Source organism: Piliocolobus tephrosceles, chromosome 11 (genome assembly GCF_002776525.5).
Source record: "Piliocolobus tephrosceles isolate RC106 chromosome 11, ASM277652v3, whole genome shotgun sequence".
Classification (NCBI taxonomy): Eukaryota; Metazoa; Chordata; class Mammalia; order Primates; family Cercopithecidae; genus Piliocolobus; species Piliocolobus tephrosceles.
The window spans coordinates 83,775,150-83,798,715 of record NC_045444.1 but is presented as its reverse complement, the minus strand read 5'-3'; the positions used below and the strand labels follow the sequence as shown (position 1 = coordinate 83,798,715).

General features: G+C 36.9%; 1 protein-coding gene across 5 annotated transcripts in view; it reads left to right on the top strand.

Moving 5' to 3' along the window:
* BOLL (boule homolog, RNA binding protein) overlaps nt 1-3,835 on the top strand; it is a 61,501-nt gene extending 57,666 nt beyond the window's left edge. For 2 of the 5 annotated variants that reach the window (XM_023218210.2, XM_023218217.2), the window contains exon 11: nt 2,142-3,824. In XM_023218210.2, the coding sequence (XP_023073978.1) occupies nt 2,142-2,165 (24 nt within the window). In that variant the 3' untranslated portion in view covers nt 2,166-3,824. Of the gene's footprint in view, nt 1-2,141 lie in introns of all 5 variants that reach the window. The other 3 variants (XM_023218223.1, XM_023218220.1, XM_023218203.1) reach the window with 3 other exon arrangements.
* The last annotated feature ends 19,731 nt before the right edge of the window (nt 3,836-23,566 follow it).

Genomic DNA, 23,566 nt, shown 5'->3' with positions numbered 1-23,566 from the left:
TCCTAACCTCAGGTGATCCACCCACCTCGGCCTTCCAAATTGCTGGGATTACAGTCATGAGCCACTGCGCCCAGCCCAGGATTACTATATATTTCTTCAAGACTTCTACATCTTCACTTTCCATCTTTTAGTCACGCATAAAATCTGAATTTAGTTTTTTATCTGACATTAATTTTTCCCTTCTTATCACTCTTATCAACTTTTAGCCACACTCTTACCATTAAATATTATATTTTCTGGCCAGGAGCAGTGGCTCATGCCTGTAATCCCAGCACTTTGGGAGGCCGAGGTGTGTGGATCACCTGAGGTCAGGAGTTCGATACTAACCTGAGCAACACAGTGAAACCCCATCTCTACTAAAAATTCAAAAATTAGCCAGGCATGGTGGCATGCACCTGTAGTCCCAGCTACTCACAAGGCTGAGACAGGAGAATTGCTTGAGCCCGGGAGGCAGAGGTTGCAGTGAGCTGAGATCATGCCACTGCACTCCAGCCTGGGTGGCAGAGTGAGACGTATTCTCTCATTTTCCCATATTTATCAACCTAAATTATTCATATATGAATATACTGAAGTTAGCACTGCTCCTTGTTCTCTCTAGCACATTGCGGCTTTAACCAAGTAATTTCACATACATAAAATGGTTTGACTTCATGTATCTCGATTTTCTCCTGAGAGGATCAGTATATACCGGGTTACAGCCAATAACCTCTAAGTAGTTAACTAGGTATGAATGGCTGTGTATTATCATAGTAGATCTAGTCATTCAACAAATGCTTACTGAGCACCTATCTTGTGCTTGCCATTATTCTAGACACTGGGAATACAGTTATGAACATTAGTAAATGGTACTGGACAGTATTAAACAGGCCAGGGAAATCTAGGCCAGTCTGTAGAGTTTGGTTTTAGCAAACACAACAAATTTGAGCCACTAGAGCCATGTTGTCTCCAATATGGTGCCCACTAGCCACATGAGGCTATTGAATTTCAATTTTAAATTAATTTAAATTAAATTAAAAATTCAGTTCCTGAGTTGCAACTAACCACATTTCAAGTGCTAATCAGCCACATGGGACTAGTGGCCACCATACTTAATAGTGTAATCGTAAAACATTCCCATCACTGTGGGCCATTCTATTGGACAGCGCTGCTCTAGAGATAGTGGAACAAATATGGAAATTTTTGAGCCTATTCAAAATTTAAAATATGTCTTAGGACAGCATGATTCCCTAAATTAGAAGCTGGCCTAGGCCCAAATTGCCAAAAAGGTAGTAGTAACTAGGTTGATTCTTTGACCCAATCTAGTATTAACAACAACAAAAAAAATCCCAGGATGACACAGGTATATGGAATTCTTCTGAATTACACAGCATAAGTACCTGTATGCCTGTCCTACTTATGCCCACTTAAAGGATACTTTCGGGTTTTGGACAACTTTCTTTTTTTTTTTTTTTTTTTTGAGACGGAGTCTTGCTCTGTCACCCAGGCTGGAGTGCAGTGGTACAATCTTGGCTCACTGCAAGCTCTGCCTCCCGGGTTCATGCCATTCTCCTGCCTCAGCTTCCTAAGTAGCTGGGACTACAGGCGCCCGCCACCACGCCCGGCTAATTTTTTTTGTATTTTTAGTAGAAACGGGTTTTCACTGCATTAGCCAGGATGGTCTCGATCTCCTGACCTCGTGATCCACCCGCCTTGGCCTCCCAAAGTGCTGGGATTACAGGCGTGAGCCACCGCGCCCTGCCAGGGTTTGGGGCAGCTTTCTAAATAGCCTCCTGCGAAAAACACTATTCCCCTTTTAAAAACAAGTTTTTAAGACACACCTAATAGAAGAAAATGTTGTAACTCGTAATCTGTGCTGACCCATCCCTCATTTTATTTACTAAACATTTATACTGTAACACTAGACTAGAGATTGTCTAATACAGATTCTAAGCTCTCAGATAGCAGGGACAAGCTTTTCCTGAGTTCTGGAGCCCTCCTAATTGCTAACCTCTCACTTTGTAACATTCTAATTTAATTTGTACCAAGGTTCTGCAAATATTTAGTGAATGTTGATTGATGGTCTGCACTCATCTGTTCTAACTTATGTTTGTTTTTTTTTTCCATTCAGTCTTCCTGATCTATATTTTCTCTTTACTTAACAGACAGTGTGGAGCATTCATTATTAAGACAATTGGGCAGCTCTAGTCCAGCTCAACTGATTTCTTGTCCAATGATCCTTGTGTGGCCGAGATCCAGCTTCAACGAACCAGCTAGAAGCTGCCCGTTGTGAAACTTAGTGTTAGTTAATACCTCACCATACTCAGTTATTCCACTATAAGCTGTCTAAATTTGATGAAATTTGCTTTTTCAGCTGTTCTACAAAATTATTTAGGTAGATGTGGCATGTTGGTTTTTTATGTGCTAATCTAACTGTAATGACTTTTTCTACAACATGTTTTATCCATTCCATAAATAATAACCACATTGGGAATAGTGAGGTGTCTTTTATTTTCTCTGCTTTGTGTTATTTTTTCTTATCAAACTATTAGATGTTATGTTTCATATTATTTGATATTTATTTTCATATTTAGGATAAGAATCATTTTTAATTATAATACTTTTAATACTTTCATATATTTTACAACAGTATACTATTTAATCTTAATGACTTAATTCTATTTTTGCTTTGCTGTTTTGTCATTTAATATGCTTTTGTCTAATTTTTCATTCAGTTGTTACCGTTACTCCGTATTTAATTTTGCATCTGCCATGGTTTTCAGAATCTGAATAGTATTTATACTTCTTTTTTTATAACATTTTCCAAATATTAGAAATACCATCAACATGATCAATATTCTTGCCTTTTCATGTAATTTGACCGTATTAAATTTTTTCTTCAATGTTTGAGACAACATTGAAATATTCCTATAACATAACTTATTTGGTATTAAATTTTATAAAATATGGATCCACCTTTGGAATTTTGATAAAAGAAGGGTTCATCTCTGACATGATCCCATAACATTGACTGAAATTCCACCAAATTAATGTTCTTTGAATGCTTTAATCCTTAAACCTTTTCTTCTTATATGCAACCAATATATTCAATTATATATGTGATTAATTTTTAAAAGGACAATTGTTTTCATAAAATGCAAAACTATTTTTACACCAAAGGAAAATTTTAGATCCTGATTCTAAATCCAATTTTTACTATAAAATTGGAAAATAGATGGGAGGGGGAGTCATTCCTTGTTCAAAAGGTACAGAACAAATCATAGGGGTTTTTAATCTCTAAAATTTCTACAGTAGTACAGGAAATATTGCTCTTTACATTCATTTGCAGTTCTTTCACTGACCTCCTAATTTTAGGTGGAGGGGGTAGGGGAGCCATAAAAGTTGGTATTCCCCTAATAAATCTATCTCTTTCCTCTCCTGTTTCAACCCCAAATGTATTTCATGCTCAGCAGCAGAAGAAGAAATAATAGGATATGGATCACAAAGGTTTTTCTGGTGAGTCAAACAGGGTGTTTTCTTTTGAAACCGTAATGAATATGTTTGCCATCAAATGGTTTCATGAGAACAATAGAACCTTATGAATGTATACTAGCATTAAGTACATTAATTATTCTCAGTTTTAGGAATGTAAATAGATTAAGTCCCACAATGAAATTTCAAAAGTTTTTGTTCTGTAAGTAAAAAATTACTAACCACTGATGTTCGAGATTTTCTTTTAATAGCACTATCCTTGAGAACCAAAAAGTTTATGTTTTCATTTTCAAATGTTAAACAAGATGCTAAACAAATCCTGGACTGTTAATAAAAATTAATGATGTATTATTAGATAAGGAATTTTGATAATAATTGATAGCCAAGTTTGTTTCTTCCACAGCTATATAGATTATATGCATACACATTTATACATGTTTATATACATATATAAACACATATATAATTTATACATGTTTATATACATATATAAACACATATATAATTTATACATATGCACTTTCTTAGAATTTAGCTTTCAGAAGCTAATAAAAATTTTGAAGTTTGACAGTTGAATAAATGGAGGATATCATTCAGCCTTCTTCATGGCCTAGCTTAATAGCCCAAACATGTTACTTTTTTTTTTAAGAGACAGTCTTGCTCTGGGGCCCAGGTTGGAATGCAGTTATGTGATCATGGCTCACTGTGACCTCAAACTCCTGGGCTCAAGCCATCCTTTCACCTCAGCCTCCCTAGTAGCTAGGATTACAGGCATGTACCACCACACCCAGCTAATTTTTTATTTTTTGTAGAGACAGGGTCTTACTACGTTCCCCAAGCTGTTCTCAAACTCGGGCTCAAGTGATCCTCCTACTTTGGCCATCCAAAGTGCTGAGATTACAGGCGTGAGCCATTGTACCCGGCCCCACACATGTTACTTCTAAAAACAGATAGATTGAGAGAACAAAAATTCTCCTTACATATACTAAGTAAAGCCCATTTTATTTCTTTCTATTTTGTAGTATATCTCTAATAGATAATTTTGAAAATTAAGGTTTTACTTAGGACCCATTTCGAAAGGCCAATCTGAAGAAATTATCTGAAATTCACTGGGTGTTAGAATAAAATGGATAATACAGATATTAGTACATGTACCAAAATCACAAGGTAATAACTTTGCAGCCTGTTTTCCAAAAGCCTCTAATACAATCAGAGATAGAAGATGGTAACATGTCAAAAGACAAAGAATCTTGGGAAATTAGGCTTTAACTTCTTTTGTCAGCTGATTTCAGAAGAATGGCTTGGAAAGAGGTATGATTTAGTTTATAATAGATTGCTTTATAAATTTCCACTGACAAGAACAGTACGATTATTTTCAAACACATTTATACATGATAACCCCCATATGTAAGAGTGTGTTTCCTGGATTTATGCTACACTTAACCATAAAATAATGATTTGGGGTCACACACAAAAATTCTTTGTATCTTTCCCAGAAATTGCACTTCAATAGAATTAAAATACAGAATCAAAGGACTTTAGGAGGGCATCCGATACAACTTCAATATCATGCTTCAACATGTTCTTTGTTACTGTAATAAATTGTTGGCCTCTAGACCTATAATTTGACTCCAATTTATCCTGAAATCACTATAGACTTAAAAGTGGCAAAGAAGAAAATTATACCCAAAGAATTAACATAAATAATATTCATAATTGGTGCTGTTTCTTTCAACTCTATTCAGTGTTTTTATCCCTGTGTATAAGTCCTTAAAAATATGGCATCAGTTTTGTCCTTCCATGTTGAATACCACTCTCTACCAGTGGCTGCTGTTTGTTGGACTTACTCTTCCCTTTGAAATATAGGAGTGTGAGAAGTGGCCTCTCTATACTTAGAGACCAAGGCCCCTCACTTCCTCCCCTGCTAAGAGTCTTCTCACTTCAGGAGATAAGCAACAGTTGGTGGTGGTTCATCAGAGAAAATTTGGGGGACCTAGATCCTCACACTTCTTGGGATGTACCCATAAGATTCTGGTATACCCTTAGGCCTGAAGAGAGAATGTCTAAGAAGAAAGTTCTTTGATTAGACTCCTACTTTTTTCTTCTCCATTTCTTCCTTCATGAGATGGTGAAGATAAAACACATCTCTAAGAGTTTTTATTTCCTGAGAAAAAATATCATTTTAAAAGATGGTAGTTTTGTGTTGTTATTTTGTTTTATGAGTCAGGTTTCTTTCCAGAGGTATACAGCCTTCAGAGTAACTGCCCCTAATGTCTTAATATTTTTTTTCTCCCTTTACTAACCACTAACAAGTTCTGTGGCATTCTCTCTATGCCTTTGTCTTTGATAGGTTTTATTCCTTTAAAAAGTATTTGTGAAGGCTGAGTCTATCATATAATCTATGCGTTATCTCAGTAAAGTATTTTCTTCATCAAATGGGACTTGTGGTATTACATTAATAGTGGCTTTACTTCCACTCATGAAGCATTTGAGATAAAAAACATTTCTAAGTTCATCCTTCAATATCTCATAGTATTGGAATTTTAGATACCCGTTGGGGTAAAATTGCTCATGTCATCATTCATTCTGTTTTTCTAATTAATCTAATGGAATATAATAATCTGAAACTTGAGGCTTTGTGATAATCTATAGTGAAGTCCTTTTATAGAAATATCTTGGTGACTGTAGCTTTTATATAACTATATTATATATTATATATATCCACAAATATATGTATGCATACATGTATACAATAAAGAAGTATAACAGAGAAAACGTATATTAGAACAGAAAATATTATTGTAATATTACTTATTAACAAGTAGTATGGCACCTATTTTAGGTGTCTGGACTGGGAATCTGAGGCTAGAGACAGGTTCTAATTTTTTAACAGGTGAGTTTTTGCAGCTTTATCTAACAGCTATCATTCCATCCCTTTGTAGAGGATATCAAAAAAGCAACTGATAAATCCCATCTAATTAATGGATCAAAATTCTGTGGACTTATTTCTAGTTTTGGGGGGAACTGACCAACATCTGATTTTTGAGAATATAGGAGTCTGAATTCCTTGTTAAGATTTAGTTCTTGGTCAGGCGCAGTGGCTCACGTCTGTAATCCCAGCACTTTGGGAGGCTGAGGTGGGCAGATCACGAGGTCAGGAGATCGAAACCATCCCGGCCAACATGGTGAAACCCCGTCTCTACTAAAATACAAAAAATTAGCCGAGTGTGATGGTATGCGCCTGTAGTCCCAGCTACTCGGGAGGCTGAGGCAGGGGAATAGCTTGAAGCCAGGAGGCAGAGATTGCAGTGAGCCAAGATCACGCCACTGCACTCCAGCCTGGTGACAGAGCAAGATTCCGTCTCAAAAAAAAAAAAAAAAGATTTAGTTCTTCTTGCATCAAATGTTTAACTGACGGTTTCCTACAGAACTGGAGTATATGTATTTGTTTGTATTGGTGGTCTAAAGCATTATTTATTTTTTCCCTACCCCCCAGGGAATAAATGACTTTGTTATCTTAGTAACCATATTAAAAACAGCAAGGGAGAATTCAGGACATCTTTTCACATCACCTTCAGTGTACACAGTCTCCTTTGTTAGCCCCACTGCGCCATGTGAATATTATGGTTATGCCATGATATGGGAAAAGTTTAGAAAGCAGAAGAAAAGATAATGTGTTTGTTTTTTTTATGGGACTTTTTGAAATTAAACACTTTTTTTAAAGATTCAAACTTTGAATTGGGCTATAAACCTAACACTGTACAACTCATTCAATACAACTCATTAATTCACTTGCTTCTTGAAAACTACTTTCTAAATCACTGTCACCTTTGCTTAAATTTTATATATCCATTACAGAGAATTCAGCTTTCCTTATTTTCTTCTAAATGATGAATTATTTGGAGAAACATCCAGAATTCATTCTAAATGTCATTTCTTCATATAAATCATCCAGTTGGTCTTTCCTTATTAAACATCCTTCAAACCAAACATCTTCACACAAGCTAGCTAAAGGTAAGTGACAGTACAGCTTTTACTGACATGATTTAATCTCAGGTCATGCAGTTTCAAAAGAAATCTCATCTTTATTATTTAAATAAAGTACAGTTCGTTCTATTAAAGTAAGACAGACTTACAATTACAGTCTGCCTGAATAAGGTCATGTGTAGTAACATAACTACCTCTCTTCTCAGAACTGATTACATCCTTAGACACGTCAAGTTCGCATGTAATTATTAGTTTAACCTTCTCTGAAACAACATTATATGGACTCAGAATTAGGAGTCCTTGTTCTCCAACACGTATGTCCTCTGGAATCTCACCCCCACCTGCATTGATGAGCAGCAGACTTGATTTTTATTATCTATATAGAAATCAAGGTGATTCACCTATAGATGAAGTCCTCTGATGTTTCATCAGTCATATCAAATTCTGCTTTATCTTCTGCTCCTTGTAATAGTCAGACAGTTCTTGACTTTGCTGATCTCTGCTCAGAGACTTTATATGGGGTAATCATCTACTTATCATCCAAATATGAATACTTAAGAGGAAAGGGGGCACCAAAAAGAATTAAAATTACGTATTTTTTGAAATATGTGTTTATTGGCCAACAAAGAAGTTTGCCATGTTAATAAGCTTATAAAATCATTCTATTCAAAAACTGTTTTTCAAAACTAAAATTCTAGTAATACAGTAAGTGTAAGCCTAGACTGTCTCAGGGAAATTAGAATATAGCTAATATTCCTATTAATATATTACACAATAAATGTAACATTAAATCAGGATCAAAAAGTATGGCCTAAAAAGGGATTAAGCTGTAGAGCCTAGGCCTGGACTGCTTTATTACTTCAACCCTTGAAGCCTTATGGTTTCCAGTTTAGCCAGTGACTTACACAGCTATATAAACAGATTGACTTATGTTTAGATATAAGCCTATTTTGCTATGTTATAAATATGAAATCATTGAATTATATAATTTAAGGACTCAAATAAATCCCAGAGATCCTATTATCCCTTACTTTATATATGAAGAAACACAGTCTATAACTACGGAATAGTCTTAAGATACTAGTCTTGAAATTTTGGTAACTTAACCTGTGTTCACTCTTCTACAGAAAAGCTTTGCTTAAATCATTGAAGATTGTTCAAAGTCTACGATAATATTCGAAGTGAAAATGGTATTAACTTTGTTGATGATGTGCTATAAAGTCCTGCTTAAAACATCACATTTTTTCACACTATATTATTTCAAAACAAGAGTAATACCTTATATTTATGTAGCACCTTACAATTTACAAGCACTTCACATGCATAATCTCATTTTATCCACTCAATATTTTTTGAGATAATCAGGCACTTTTTTAGGAAAGAAGTGAAGCTCAGAAAGGTTAAGAGAATTTCCCAAGGTGACATTACTATTAAGTGTTAGAACTCAGAACTTTCTTTTACTATAAATGGTCACCTTTAAGGAAGCAAGTGATTTCTGGGGAGTGGTGGCGGGAGGAGGGTAGGAGGAGTGAGAGGGAAGTTCCTTAACACAATGCTTTTCAAAAATAATTTTTGTCCCACGCAAGAATTATGGACCATCTTTCCTTGAATCACCAAAATTAAATCTAACTCAAATAAAAGTGTACTCTAATCCCTTTAGCATCTGGGAATCTGAATCAGAAAATATTTCATTTCTAAAGAAAAGAAACAAATTGTGATAAACATAAAACTGTTTAATCATGTTTTTATCAAGTAACCTAAATATGAACCAGTTTTCTAACCAAAACAGTGGAAATAAATTACCCCAGAATTTAATTTTCTTTAGAAGCGCGCAAGTCAGCATTCTGGGAAATATAAGAATAACACAGTGTGAGAAGAAAGAACTTCTAAGGTATCCCAGAAAAACTTTAATCCCTGCCATAGCAAAAGATACCTAGAGGCTGTGCCATGTCCTCTTTGTGTATTGGGAACATCGCACATTTCCACTGCTTTTGAAAGAATAAAGTTCACCAAAAATAAATGTTATTTTTCTTCTTTCTTCCTTTCCATTTTTCTTGCTAATTGCCACAACATAGGCATGTATCAGTCTTAGTACAGGCCCTCCATGTAGAATTTGCTATTTTGGGAAAGGGTTATTCTAGTTTAGTGTTCCTTTTTACATGCTAATGACAGGTACCAGACTTTTTTTTTTTTTTTTTTTTTTTTCTTGAGACGGAGTCTCGCTCTGTCACCCAGGCTGGAGTGCAGTGGCCCGATCTCAGCTCACTGCAAGCTCCGCCTCCCGGGTTTACGCCATTCTCCTGCCTCAGCCTCCCGAGTAGCTGGGACTACAGGCGTCCGCCACCTCGCCCGGTTAGTTTTTTGTATTTTTTAGTAGAGACGGGGTTTCACCGTGTTAGCCAGGATGGTCTCGATCTCCTGACCTCGTGATCCGCCCGTCTCGGCCTCCCAAAGTGCTAGGATTACAGGCTTGAGCCACCGCGCCCGGCCCAGTACCAGATTTTTTATACTGATAAAACTTGATGTGGCTCTAAGGTAAATGGGTCATTATCATAATTGTCCACTGAAGTATTTTTAGCTCAAAAATTATAACAGTGCCTAAGGTTAAATACAGTCTGTCATTGCAGTGAATTTTTTTCACAACACTGATTTTGATAAACCACCTTTAACTTATTATTAAAATACACCATAAATGTGTTTCTTTTCTAGTTGGAAGACTATCTTATGACTTCACAAGTGATAATTGTGCATTTACACAGAGAGCTTATTCATATTGCTTTAAGATACTTGATAAGAATAAACTCTCTGTGTAATTGCACAATTTAAAACACTTGACCCTAGAGTTATCTAGGTCTTATATGCCATAAGAAATTATCCATCGTTTTTATTACTTACTCCTGATACTTACCTATTCCAGCAGTGGCAAATTGTTTGATTGTTGGTAGATATGCTCAATGTTTTGGTAAGTCGGCAGAGTGGCCTACGTACCCAAATCATGGAAATTACAATATATAATCAAACATACCTCTTTACAAAAGATTTGCCTTTTACCTTAGAATCTTTAGCTAATTTCCCTTAACTATATAAGTCCCTAGTTAAGTTTTTGGAAAAACTAACAGAACACTTAGTATTAAATTTCTGTTGTTAGATGCAGGCTGAGCAGCTCATTTGGCCTAAGTGCTACTTCAAAAGTTGTATTCATCTTTAGGAGGTTAACCCTACCTCCTTGATACTTGCATTCTTCTTCAATCACAACTCAAATCACTTAAAGCAGGCAGAGAAAATTACAAGATTTTTAGGTAAAAGGATTTGGTTACATCCTGACTCCTGAAGTAGGCATTTATTCATTATGGATGCCTTAACTGAAATTTCCTTTTCTCAGTTTCTTGAACAAAACAATATCTCAAAGGATCCTTATGTTCAGCAGTGGATCGAATAAAAATCATTTGTTGGAACACAGAGTCTATTGATTGCATGTTTTAACAGGATGTTACTCTATTAACATGAAGTAGTATATTAATAATTCTCTGATTTTCTCTGGATAGTTGCTTTATTACCTATCGGATCTGCTCTAATTTTGTATATCATAAGTTCATAAATCTTTTTTTCAACAAATCTTTACCAAAGTTCAGGGATGATACAAAGAAAGCACAATCTAATAATTTAGAAATACCATTGGATGTGGCCTCAGATCCCTTGAAGTGAGTCTCTTTTCATAGCCCTAGAATGCCTCCTTGTGCAGCAGCAGGTTATAAGGTCACCTACTTTTTCTAGTGGGAATTTCCTAAAACACACCTTCTGTCCACAGAATCCAGGCCCAGTTAATCTGATTTTTTAAATCTTTTCCTTAAGTAATTATAAAATTAGAGCCATTTAAAATGCATTAAAACCTTAATTTTCTTTAAATCTCTTAATAGGAACCAAGGTTACATTCTGTGAGAAGCTTTTCTCAGCTGTCTTCTGTAGATTTGAAACCTTGATATTCTCAAAGCCCACACTTTCATCCTAGAAAAGATTTCAGAGCAGAGGATTCAATTCTTACTCCATCTTCATCTACTGATTCTGTTAAGTAGAATCTTGGATAACTATTTTGTCCAATAATAAAAAACAACTAGCCCCAAATGTGATCTGGTAACAAATATGAGGGTTTGGACGTGCTTAAGGTTAAATGTTTTTGCTTTTATAAGAGAATTAAAGAAATCTTAGTAACCAGAACATTGGAGGTGCAGGATAAACTAAATGTTTCCTTTATTCATTCACACACTTAAGTAACATAGACTTATAATCTGTAACAAATAGAACAAAGGTTACACTATAAGACAAAAATCTTGAGTTTGAAAAATTTAGTTATTATCTGGCTATTTTGTCAACATGATAATTTCATATACAACCACGTAAAAACATCTTTGGTGTTTAGATTTTTCCGTTTTATTCCAGCTGTTTCATATTTGTAGACATAGCCATGGCATGTACAGAATATGCGTAGCAACAGACCATTTGTATAATATATTACAGTTAAAAAAAAAAACCACTATCTTGCTAGGGAGATATGTCAAGTAGATTCAATTTTCTACATTATTTTGATTTTACTGCATTTAACTTTGTGTATATTTTACATGTATTAAATGTTTTGATGAAACATTTCAAACTCTTAAGTTTACATTAGAAATGTTGGCAAACTATCTATAAAATATCTGTATATATATATAATATCCAGAAATCTGTCATATTTTTATTTTATACCAATTACAATGGCCAAAGTTGACACTATTCTTAAATATACTTAATGATTATCTGGATTATCTCCATATCTATTTTTGGCCCTCTTTTGCCATCCATACATGAAATATAAAGATCCTTATTCCTTATGGCATCTTTTTTGTTTGTTTCTTTGTTTTTGAGGTGGAGTCTGGCTCTGTAGCCCAGACCGGAGTGCAATGGCACAATCTCGGCTCACTGCAAGCTCCACCTCCCGGGTTCACGCCATTCTCCTGCCTCAGCCTCCCGAGTAGCTGGGACTACAGGCGCCCCCCACCACGCCTAATTTTTTCTATTTTTGCTAGAGACAGGGTTTCAGCGTGTTAACCAGGATGGTCTCGATCTCCTGACCTCGTGATCTGCCCGCCTCAGCCTCCCAAAGTGCTGGGATTACAGGCGTGAGCCACCGCGTCCGGCCCCTTATGGCATCTTAGTAAGTATAAGCATTCACTGCATGTATCATGTTAGATTCAATACATACATATTTCTTCCTATAACATAGTGACACTGTCAATATTCCTTTTTATCTTTCATTCAGATCTTAGTTTGTGAGGTTTCCAGGCTTTTAAAACATTAACCTTAACTGAATAAAATTTACATGTTTCACTTTTTTTCTTTCTGAGACACACGCTTCGCTTTGTTCCCCAGGCTGGAGTGCAGTGGCCTGATCTCTGCTCACTGCAAGCTCCGCCTCCCGGGTTCACGCCATTCTCCTGCCTCAGCCTCCGAAATAGCTGGGACTACAGGCGCCCGCCACCACGCCTGGCTAGTGTGTGTGTGTGTGTGTGTGTGTGTATTTTTAGTAGAGACGGGATTTCATCGTGTTAGCCACGATGGACAGGCATGAGCCACCACGCATATTTCACCTTTTAAATACAAAGAAGCTATGATTGCCTGCTTTTACAGAATTAGAAAGCTTTTTACAATGAAAAAATGCCACTGTAACTAGAACATTTTAAAATTAAATAATTGCCACAGTAACTTTTCTTTAAATATTGCCTGTTTAATATATATCCCAACTTTCTTCTCTAAAAACACTATACTCCTTTTATAGAAGATTAGATTAATAAAACAATAAAAATAAGTTACATAAATAAGCAATATTTACATTGACTACATGGAAATTTATTCTGGCCTTTAATAAAATTCGATTGCACAATACTAGGAAATACTAGGATTTTACTATTTTAATTTCACATCCATTCTAACATCTAAAGTTGATTTGTCCTTCTGTTGGGCAAGAACAAGAATTATATATAAAAAAATCTTCTCATAATATTAGCAAGATAACCCAATAATAACTTTAGGTAATTTTATTTTACCTTGTCTCATAAAAGATAATGTACTAATGTTTCTGAGCTCAAATATTTAGATTAAGGAATAAAATGTAATGGCACAGTTATATTAAAGAATATTTTGGCACACCCTAAGGCCACTCCATCTATTTAATTTTTTTTCCTGCAGTTTTTTTGTTGTTGTTGTTCTGTTTTGGTTTTTTGCTTTGTTTTCTTCTGATACGAAGTCTCACTCTTGTCCCCCAGGCTGGATTGCCATGCCGCAATCTCGGCTCACTGCAACCTCTGCCTCCCGGGTTCAAGCGATTTTCCTGCCTCAGCCTCCCGAGTAGCTGGGATTACAGGCGCCTGCTCCCACGCCCTACTAATTTTGTATTTTTAATAGACAGGGTTTCACCATGTTGGCAAGGCTGGTCTCAAACTCCTGATCTCGGATGATCCGCCTGCCTCAGCCTCCCAAAGTGCTGGGATTACAGGCCTGAGTTCTGCAGCTTTTACTTTTTTATTTTATTATTTTGAGACAGTCTCGCTCTGTTGCCCAGGCTAGAGCGCAGTGGCGCCCTCTCGGCTCACTGCAAGCTCCGGGTTCACGCCATCCTCCTGCCCCAGCCTCCCAAATAGTTGGGACTACAGGCGCCCGCCACCACGCCCGGCTAATTTTTTTGTATATTTAATAGAGACAGGGTTTCACCGTGTTACCCAGGTCGGTCTTGATCTCCTGACCTCGTGATCTGCCCGCCTCACCCTCCCAAAAGTGCTGGGATTATATGCGTGAGCTACCACACTCGGCCAGTTATTTTTAAAGTAACATGCTGTATAGAACAAGCCCAGTAGAGTGTTATTAGAGCCCTAGTCAAAATACCATGAAACAATCTATTTCATATTCAGCTTGTCTGATGTTTTCAGCATACATGTTAATCCTATATTATTCAGGCTTATTCAAGTGTACAGCAAAGCATTTTTGTTCCACACTGTAAATTTCGAGAGTCATTGTACATGAGTTCAAAAAACACTGATATTGAAGATTTTTTTTAGCTTATTTTAGGCAATTGGCTCTTTACCAAAATGTATTGATGTGCTTCCACATTACTTTTGTTCATTTCTACAAAGATTATATATTACTTTCTCACTCCAAAGTACAGAAAAACAGAGGTGGTAGGAAAATTAATGTATTCCCCCAAAAAAACTTACTCTGCTTAAATTGTGATATTTGGCTCTTATTTTGTAATCTAACATATCCATGATAGCAAAAATAGCTTTAATAACTGTAAAAGATCAATGCTTTAACTTTTAATTATCAACATTTTTATAAATCATGGTATAAAAATGAAGATAGAGACAAAACTCTCACCTTTAACCTCATATAGTTGTGAAACAATGATAGTATTATAAACGTTTCATTAAAAAGTATAACTAAAAAGCATATTGTTTTCCTTTGATGTTTTGGAGAAAACATCTAAAGGATAATTTTATTAACACTTTGAGATGGTTTTAGTACAGTATGTATTCATTGCTAATTATACTCAGCATCTTTGCTTTTAACATGTTTAATTTTGATACCAAAATCTACACAATATTCATTTATATATTTGTAGCAACACATAAATTTCCTAAAATCCTTTAGTATCTGAACTATTACGCAAAATATTTTAGAAGATACTAATACACACAAATCTTTTCTGCCCCATATAGGTACCCACATACCGACTTCAGTTAACCTGTTAACATTATTTTATTTAGACTATTTCCAACTGTCTATGAGAAAAGCTTTCAGTTAAAATAACATTTAATATCCTAATGTCTATTTCCTTATGTCTAAGGAAAAATTAAAATAAATGCAGCAACGATCCTGTTGTGTCTGGAATTCACGGGTCCTTGGTCTCATTGACTTCAAGAATTAAGTCACAGACCCTCGTAGTGTTACAGTTCTTAAAGATGGTGTGTACACAGTTCGTTCCTTCACATGTACAGATGTGTCCAGAGTTTCTTTTTTCTGGTGGGTACCTGGTCTTGCTGACTTCAGGAGTGAAGCCTCAGACCTTGGTGGGGAGTGTTACAGCTCATAGAGACAGTACAAAACCATACAACAGCAAGAAAATTCATTGCAAAGAGTAAAACAGCAAACCCTAAAAATTCTGAAAATGGACCAGGGCCTGTTGCTCTGTTGGCAGACGTGGCCTGCTTTTATTCCCTTTTCTGGCCCCATCCACATCCTGCTGATTGGTCCATTTTACAGAGCACTGATTGGTCCGTTTCACAGAGAGCTGATTGGTCCGTTTTGACAGAGTGCTGATTGGTGCATTTGCAAACCTTGAGCTAGACACAGAGTGCTGATTGGTTCATTTACAATCCTTCAGCTAGACACAAAAGTTCTCCAAGTCCCCACTAGATTAGCTAGACACAGAGCACTGATTGGTGCATTTACAATCCTTGAGCTAGACACAAAGTGCTGATTGGTGCGTTTACAATACTCCAGGTACATATAAAAGTTCTCCCAGTCCCCACCTGACTTAGCGGCCCGGCTGGCTTCACCTAGTGGGTCCCATGCTGTGCCCAGGGGCAGAGTTGCCCGCTAGTCCTGCCCTGTGCTCCTGCACGCCTCAGTTCTTGGGCTGTCAATGGGACCTGACCTCGGAGCCAGGGGCGGCCACCGTCAGGGAGGCTGGGCTGCGCTGGAGCCCACGGTGGGGGTGCGGGCTCCGGCATGGCAGGCTGCAGGTCCCAAACCCTGCCCCGTGGGGAGGCTGCCGAGGCCCAGCGAGTATTCCAACGTGGTGCGGGCGGCCAGCCGGCAGTGCTGGGGGACCCAGCGCACCCTTTGCAGCTGCTGGACCGGGTGCTAAGCCCCTCACTGCCTGGGGCGGGGGGCGCCATCCGGCCGCTACGGAGTGCGGGGCCTGCCGGGTCCGCGAGCACGGTGCGCAGCCCGGGTTACCGTGCGCCTCTCTCCCTCCACACCTCCCCACAAGTAGAGGGAGCCAGCCCGGCCTCGGCCAGCCCAGAGGGGCTCCCACAATGCAGTGGCAGGCTGAAGGGCTGCTCAAGAGCGGCCGGAGTAGGCGCCGAGAGCGAGCCAGGGCTGCTAGCCGCTTGTCACTTCTCACTGTGTTTACCAAATAGATTTTCATGCTTGTGCCCTAGCTGTTTAGACAGTTTGTTTAAAACTCTTGAGCTCAGACTCACCTACCTGCCTTCACATACTGAATATTTAAACATCTACCTCAGCCAACTTACCAATGATGGGTTTCAATAACTTGGTTCAACTTGGCTAGTCCCCTTCTGTCCCCTTCTCTCTACTCTGTTAGGCAATAAAATTTCACTATTTTTCCTCTTTTTCAATATCATACTGATTTAGGTTTTCAGAATAGCTACACAGTTATACATTTATATTGGTTTTATGCCCCAGTGCTGATAGCTCCACTTTTAGATCATCTCCATGGATTATGGAAAAAGAAGTGCTACATATTCTCCTTAAGCTAAAAAACTAATTTTAGGACATCAGTTACAACCAAAAGTGTTTTATTTAAAATTTGTTATGAATTAACTACCTTCTAGAGGCTGATGGTTATGTACGTAACATTTAAATAAAGAATTTACTACTTTGAGGACTATTATTTTTTGTAGTAGGTCAAACAATATCACAACGAATGTTAAAAATATTTTCTTTATAGCCAAGCCAAAAAAACTTTTTTCACCTCTTAAAATGGCATGAAAATGCAATCATCAGCTTTCATGCAATTAACCATATACATATTTTCAAATATTTGCTTATGTTAGTACTTACAATTTTCTTCTATAAATGAATAGGCTGCTTAAACATTTTAACTTGATATAATATTCCAGTAATTGCTTATAAAATCAAACAGAACTCAGTATTGTTTTGCTTTTTACATAAAATATAGGATGTTTCTGTAAAATAAATTTTATAGAAATTTAAATATAAAAAATTAATGCAGTAACTTCAATTTACCAAAATTGAAGACTCTTTATGAAAGCCTTTATAAGCCGGGCGCGGTGGCTCACACCTGTAATCCCAGGACTTTGGGAGGCCTTGCTTACCTTACAAGGTCAGGAGTCCAAGACCAGCCTGGCAAAGATGGTGAAACCCCATCTCCACCAAAAATACAAAAATTAGCCGGGCGCGGTGGCAGGTACCTGCCTGTAATCCCAATTACTCAGGAGGCCGAGGCAGGAGAATTGCTTGAACTCGGGGGGCAGAGGTTGCAGTGAGCTGAGATCACACCACTGCACGCCAGCCTAGGTGACAGAGTGAGACTCCATCTCAAAAAAAAAAAAAAAAAAAAAGAGAAAGTCTTTATAAATTCCTTAAGTGAGTTTTAAAGGTCATCTAAAATATGCTATCAGGACATTTTGTATGATCTATCAATCTGAGTCTGTCAAAAAGTCATAACCTGCCATACAAAAAAAAAAAAAAAACTGAAAAAGCATGCATACATGCTTTGCTATGGGACTATACTGCTTGCATGTAGACAGAATCCTGAAAAAATGATTTAAACATAGAACAAAAATATAGGTCTTCCTGGCCTTCCAAGTTAGCAAGAACTTTAATGCCTTTTGATATTTTTTAAATGCATTTTAGATGATAGCTAAGAGACCTATATAAAAAGACTCAACACAGTTCTTCAAAGACACAACATGTCCAACAAAATAGAAAAAACTGTAAAATACAGCATTGTGTATTTATTATGCAATTCATAGTAAACTCTCTTAGTTTGGGGGTATAAGAGCTTGTCTCAACTGTGAATATGAGGTATATAATTGACCAGGAATTATCCGATCTGTGGCATTTTAGCTAACAGGGTGGTATTTGCTTTGGTAATAACCACAGTCAAGGGTATTTAATCTGGTTTCTGCAGGCTTGTTAGGAAAGATATAAGAATACAGTAATAAATGTTTGATAAATTCATAGAACTTAAATTGTTAATAAATGGATGTCATATTAATAAGTTCATTTGTATTAAAACTATGTATGAAAAAGTTTCAGTGTTTGTGGCTTCTAGTAAAATTCTCTGGCTTTGTTACTGTAATAGTTAATTCAAATAAAACTTATGAATACTGATGCTTTCATGTTCAGAGATAAATGTGTATTTAAACAATTAGTAAAATATCATTAAAAAATATTTAGATTCATGAATTTATGACTATATACTTTCACTTAGAGAACTGCTGGATTCTAGAAATTGGAACATCGTTCTAAAATTAAGAAACAAAATAAGAAAATAAGGACAAACAAAAATAGGAACTATACAGTTATTTAAAATTTTAACAATTTGCACCAGCACACATAAGCAGGTTTAGGATATAAAAGAAAATACTAAAAGCAAAAGTGAAATATACCATATTTCATGATAAAGGTAAGTATATTTTTCTGAATTTCTATTTTGGCATTCATCAGTTTCATAATCTGGCTATCAAGAAACAGATTCCTCATCTTGAAACACTAACTGATGTATTTCAGTTCAAGGTTCTTATTTGGACTTTTCATCTTCAGATCTTTAAATCTCATTATACTACTTCCTCTTCCCCACAATACTTAAAACAATGCCCTCAGTATATACACATTGACTGATTGTGGTGTTGGTACTAAAGGTGGTGCTAAGGCTTTGGCATTAACACAAGATTGAGTCCCAAGGTCTTCTCTTTTACAAGCTGTATAACCCTAGCCAAGTTGCTTAATCTCTGTACCTCAGTTTCTCACTAGCCTATTTATGCCTAGTGTTCCATTATTGGAACACCAAGCATGTGGGGGTTATTTTATATCCTACTGCTCAAGATCATCACCAAAGTCTGATTGCAAAAATTCAAAAAATTGCAACCTCAGACATAAATGGGTTAAACACAGGAAGAGTACCTCAAGGCGCTGATGGGAAAAATAAATGAGAGAACACAAGTAAGGAATACAGAACTGTTGGTTCTGTCCCCTCAACTTATTACTGAACTAACAGAAAATTTGGCAAAATTATGGCCATGTGATTCCCCCCTTTTAATAACCCACTGAGAGGACCTACTGAATAGGTATATCTGGCTGAGTTATATTCAAAAAGCAAGCTGTTATTTTCACACAGGTATAGATGGAAAAAGACAAAGTTTTAGAGTCACAAAACCTTGACTGCCTTAATTTTTTTTTCCTACATTTAGCAGTGATGATACACTTAGTAGTAAGCATTAAAGACTGAAATGCTAATGTCTAGTATGAGTTACACTTTTACCGTGTGGGCCTTTTTTTTGTTTTTATAGACTTGAACATTTCTTGTAATTTTCAGTCTTCGCTTTTTACATTTTGAGGCTATGTGGTTAGGTCATACAAGTTTATAATTGTAACTTGGTGCATTATTACTTTTATATTAAATTCTACTTTTTTAGTAATAGTTTCCCCCTCGTATAGGTTGTGTAATATTAATATTGCTATACCAGCTTTCTTTTGGTTAATATATGCCTAGTGTTTCTTCATATGTCTTAGTTTCTTCTATGTTTAAGTATATCCCTTTTAACTACATATATTGCTTTTTAAATTTAATTTTGAATAGTTTTGTCTTTTGACAGAAGACTCATGAAGTTTTATTTTATTACAATTACTGACATATTTGTATTTATTTCTTCCATTTTATTTTGGGCTATTTACAATATTTTTCCTTTTTCTTTGCCTCTTTTTTCTCCTCCCTGCCTTCTATCGCATTGTTCTTTCCTGGCTTCTGTTGTTTTGTTTCACGTCTCTTTTCATCTGCCTTGAAAGAAATACATTCTATTTGTATTACTTTGTGATTAACCTAAGATGTATACCATGTTTATTAACTTTATATTTTTAATATCTATAGCTTTTTAACCAATAGAAGCTTCTAGACTGGTTTCAAAGGAAGGCAAACTACTGAAGTTGTTTTATTTAATGTGTTCCAAAAATATACAATCAGGAAAAAATGCGTAATTGGTCATATTTTTATGGAATGTATTAAGAGAATAGTACAATGATACCAAGCTATAACAATCATTATCTAGTTTTTGAAGCTTCATCATCATGTTAAATCCCATAAACAATTGATTCTCAACTAATGAGGAGTACGTGTACAAGGCATGGCCTTAATAGCAGTAGCAGAGAGGTGTTAGTACCATTTCTCCCACATCATAATCTAAGAAAGGTGGCATCCTCCATTTCCATAGTTACTCCTGGGTCTGTCCCTTCAGCTAATCCAGTGAGTCAGGCCCTCTGCAGATGTTTCATCCAGAAGTGACTCAATGGCAGGGCTCATCTCTCCTTGGAGCTATAATTTTCTTCTTGTAGATGGTACACTTGGTGTCCTGAAACATCTTGACACCTCACAACATCCTGTTCTTAAGTGAGGAGCAGTAGACTTTAAAATCCGTGGTGAGTATACTGTGCCATTAGCTAAGGGGGTGAAATTCAGCTCAAGGCCAAGGATGAAACGTATGTACTATGCTTTGCCTACCTTGGTGAACATCCAGGTATGGCTCAACCTCCCAAATGGTACTCATCAGAAGAGGCATGGTAGAGGATATATAATTTCTAGTTGTCGGGGCCATAGGAAGATCCTCTTGGGTGTGTAGTTCCTTCCAATTCCCTTCCCTCATCATGAAAAGTAAGTAGAAACTAACGTGATACAATCCTAAACAAAGTATTTAAATACGGACAACTGTTTCCTGCTAGGTAGTTCCTTTAATTCAGAGGATCTATTCTGGGTAACCCAAGACTACCTACTAAAGAGAAGAAGCTAATTTCACCTCTAAACTGGTTAGTTCCTTCCCCTCTGCTCAAAGTAGTTACTGGTGACACGGAAAGGAAGCTTAACCTGGGCTTCTCCTATCCTGTCTCCAGAAAAAATAAGATACTCTTCTTAAAAGGTTAAAATTCCCATTAACCTAGGTTATTGCTGTTATTAACCTCCAAATTTGGTGTGTTCCTCTTGATAAGTTAACCAATCCTCTCCAAAATTCCTGCAAGAGGAAGGGGCAGGGCGAGTTTTGTTGTGCTGAAATTACATATATTATACTATCTTAGTTATACAAGAGACTCAAGGACTTTCTTCTAGAATCTGTGCTCTTGGTTACCCCTGTGTCCTAGCTCCTCCCAAGCTCTCTGAACTAGTAAATCATTGCTGCAAAGATAGACAAATGGCTGTCAATATGTCCACACCCTTTTAGGTCCATTGATAACTCACTTTCTGACAAAAGACAAGGCAAGGACCCTTGATGTCATCCTCATTGAGGGCTCACAACCTGACCAACTACTGGTTTCACTTCAGTTTTGACATTTCCTGGAGCTAAAGAGCTAAGTCCCAATCACAGGAACAACCACCTTGAGGGGTGGGGGGAAGGGGGAAGACCAGTGTCTCAGGGCCCATGTTCCAGCCTAGGCCCTTCTTAAGTACTCTGACATCAACTTAGTATTCAATTTATTGAGCTCTTCATAGCCCCTACAAGTCCACAGATTCTTAAGAGAAATAATGAGGTCTACATGCAGAATAAACTGAGGCTTTCAATAAAATCAGAGATTATATATATTTCTTATGATCCTTCCTATAGCCACAGGTCTTCTGACTTCTGAGGTGTCTAATCTATGAGTTCACTTGTGAAACAGCCTTCCAATATATAATGGTGCCACTTAAAATATGCATTGCCCACTTCTCACATGACTTCACAGAGAGGATTACAGTCTGCTGAGTTGAGGTCTTTTTATTACTCTCCTAATATGACATCCATGAATACCTGATCTAGGTAGTGCTCTATCACCTCCTGCAATACTGCTTCCAGGAACACACCAAAATGAGTATCTGAGAACTTCAAGGGTAGTATTTGGAAGACATTTACTTTCTGGTGAAGGAATCCAGAAAATGCCAGATAAAGTATTAACAGTGCTGGAGAATTCTACAACTGTATCATCTTCTACCAAAAGTGGTTAGGATGCCCCCTCTTGGAAATACATCCCCTCCAGTTTTCACCTATTCTCCATTTGCTATTCTTAAACTGCTGGATCAACTCAAACACATCACTGAATACTCAAAGAATATTTGCTGTATCTATTGTGCCTCCTACAGAGAATCCAACTGGTTCATCTTCAGTATCACCACAGAAGTCAGATCCAATTTACCACACATTCCTCCATTTAAAATATCCTGCTTTGTAATAATTACGCCGTGTCCTGTCTGGTTCCCCTATGTTCTTGTGTCCTCCAGTATCACAAATATCCAGGTAGCCAGCTAAGTGCCTGCACAAATGACAGACTGCACTAAAAGAACTCCATTGACACCCTCCAGCAAGCAAAGGTCCATTGTATTGACCAGCACTAGGCTATAAGAAAGATCATTCAAGTGGAAGACACTGTCTCCATCCATGGTAGGAACTGTAACACTGCTATAAGAGTACTTCAAAGGCAGAGGTTATCATCTCACTGGTTTTCAAATATGTTTTCCTTCATCCATGTAAATACATGTTATTTTTTTCCACTCTCTGCTCTATCCACCTATAGGAGATACTACACTCCTACATCCTATGCCCCAGTAGTCTGTGCTAATAACCCCAGCAGTTAGCTTGAACATGTCATGTGGAAAGCCCAGACTTAATAATAAGAAGGGTCTCAAGGAACATTTGTGGAAACAGTCCTTCCACCTTTAGAAAGCCTTCAAGCATTCTCTTCTAAACAACATTCCACCAACAAAAAATTCCTCATTTTGCTGATTAATAAACGGAAACTGGAACTGAATGGCGGCACCTAGAATAAATCCAGGGGAACTGCCAGTACAGTAGTTTACTTCACTGTGGGCCCTCTCTACTTGCTACCATACTTAGAATGTATATTCCAAAGCAAGTTCTCGTTTTGAACTTTGGCCCAGCTGTCTAATCACCTATGAGACATAACTCTGGCTTACTATGTTGTAGTCACTGTATAAATTGCTAACATCTTCTCTGTGATGTTCTCTTATGGAGCCTTAGAGATTCCTAAATCCAGTTTGAGATTCCTGAAGCATTGGTCAGTTCCTCCTTTCACCATCACCTTCAACGAATGCAACAGAACAGATATGAATAAG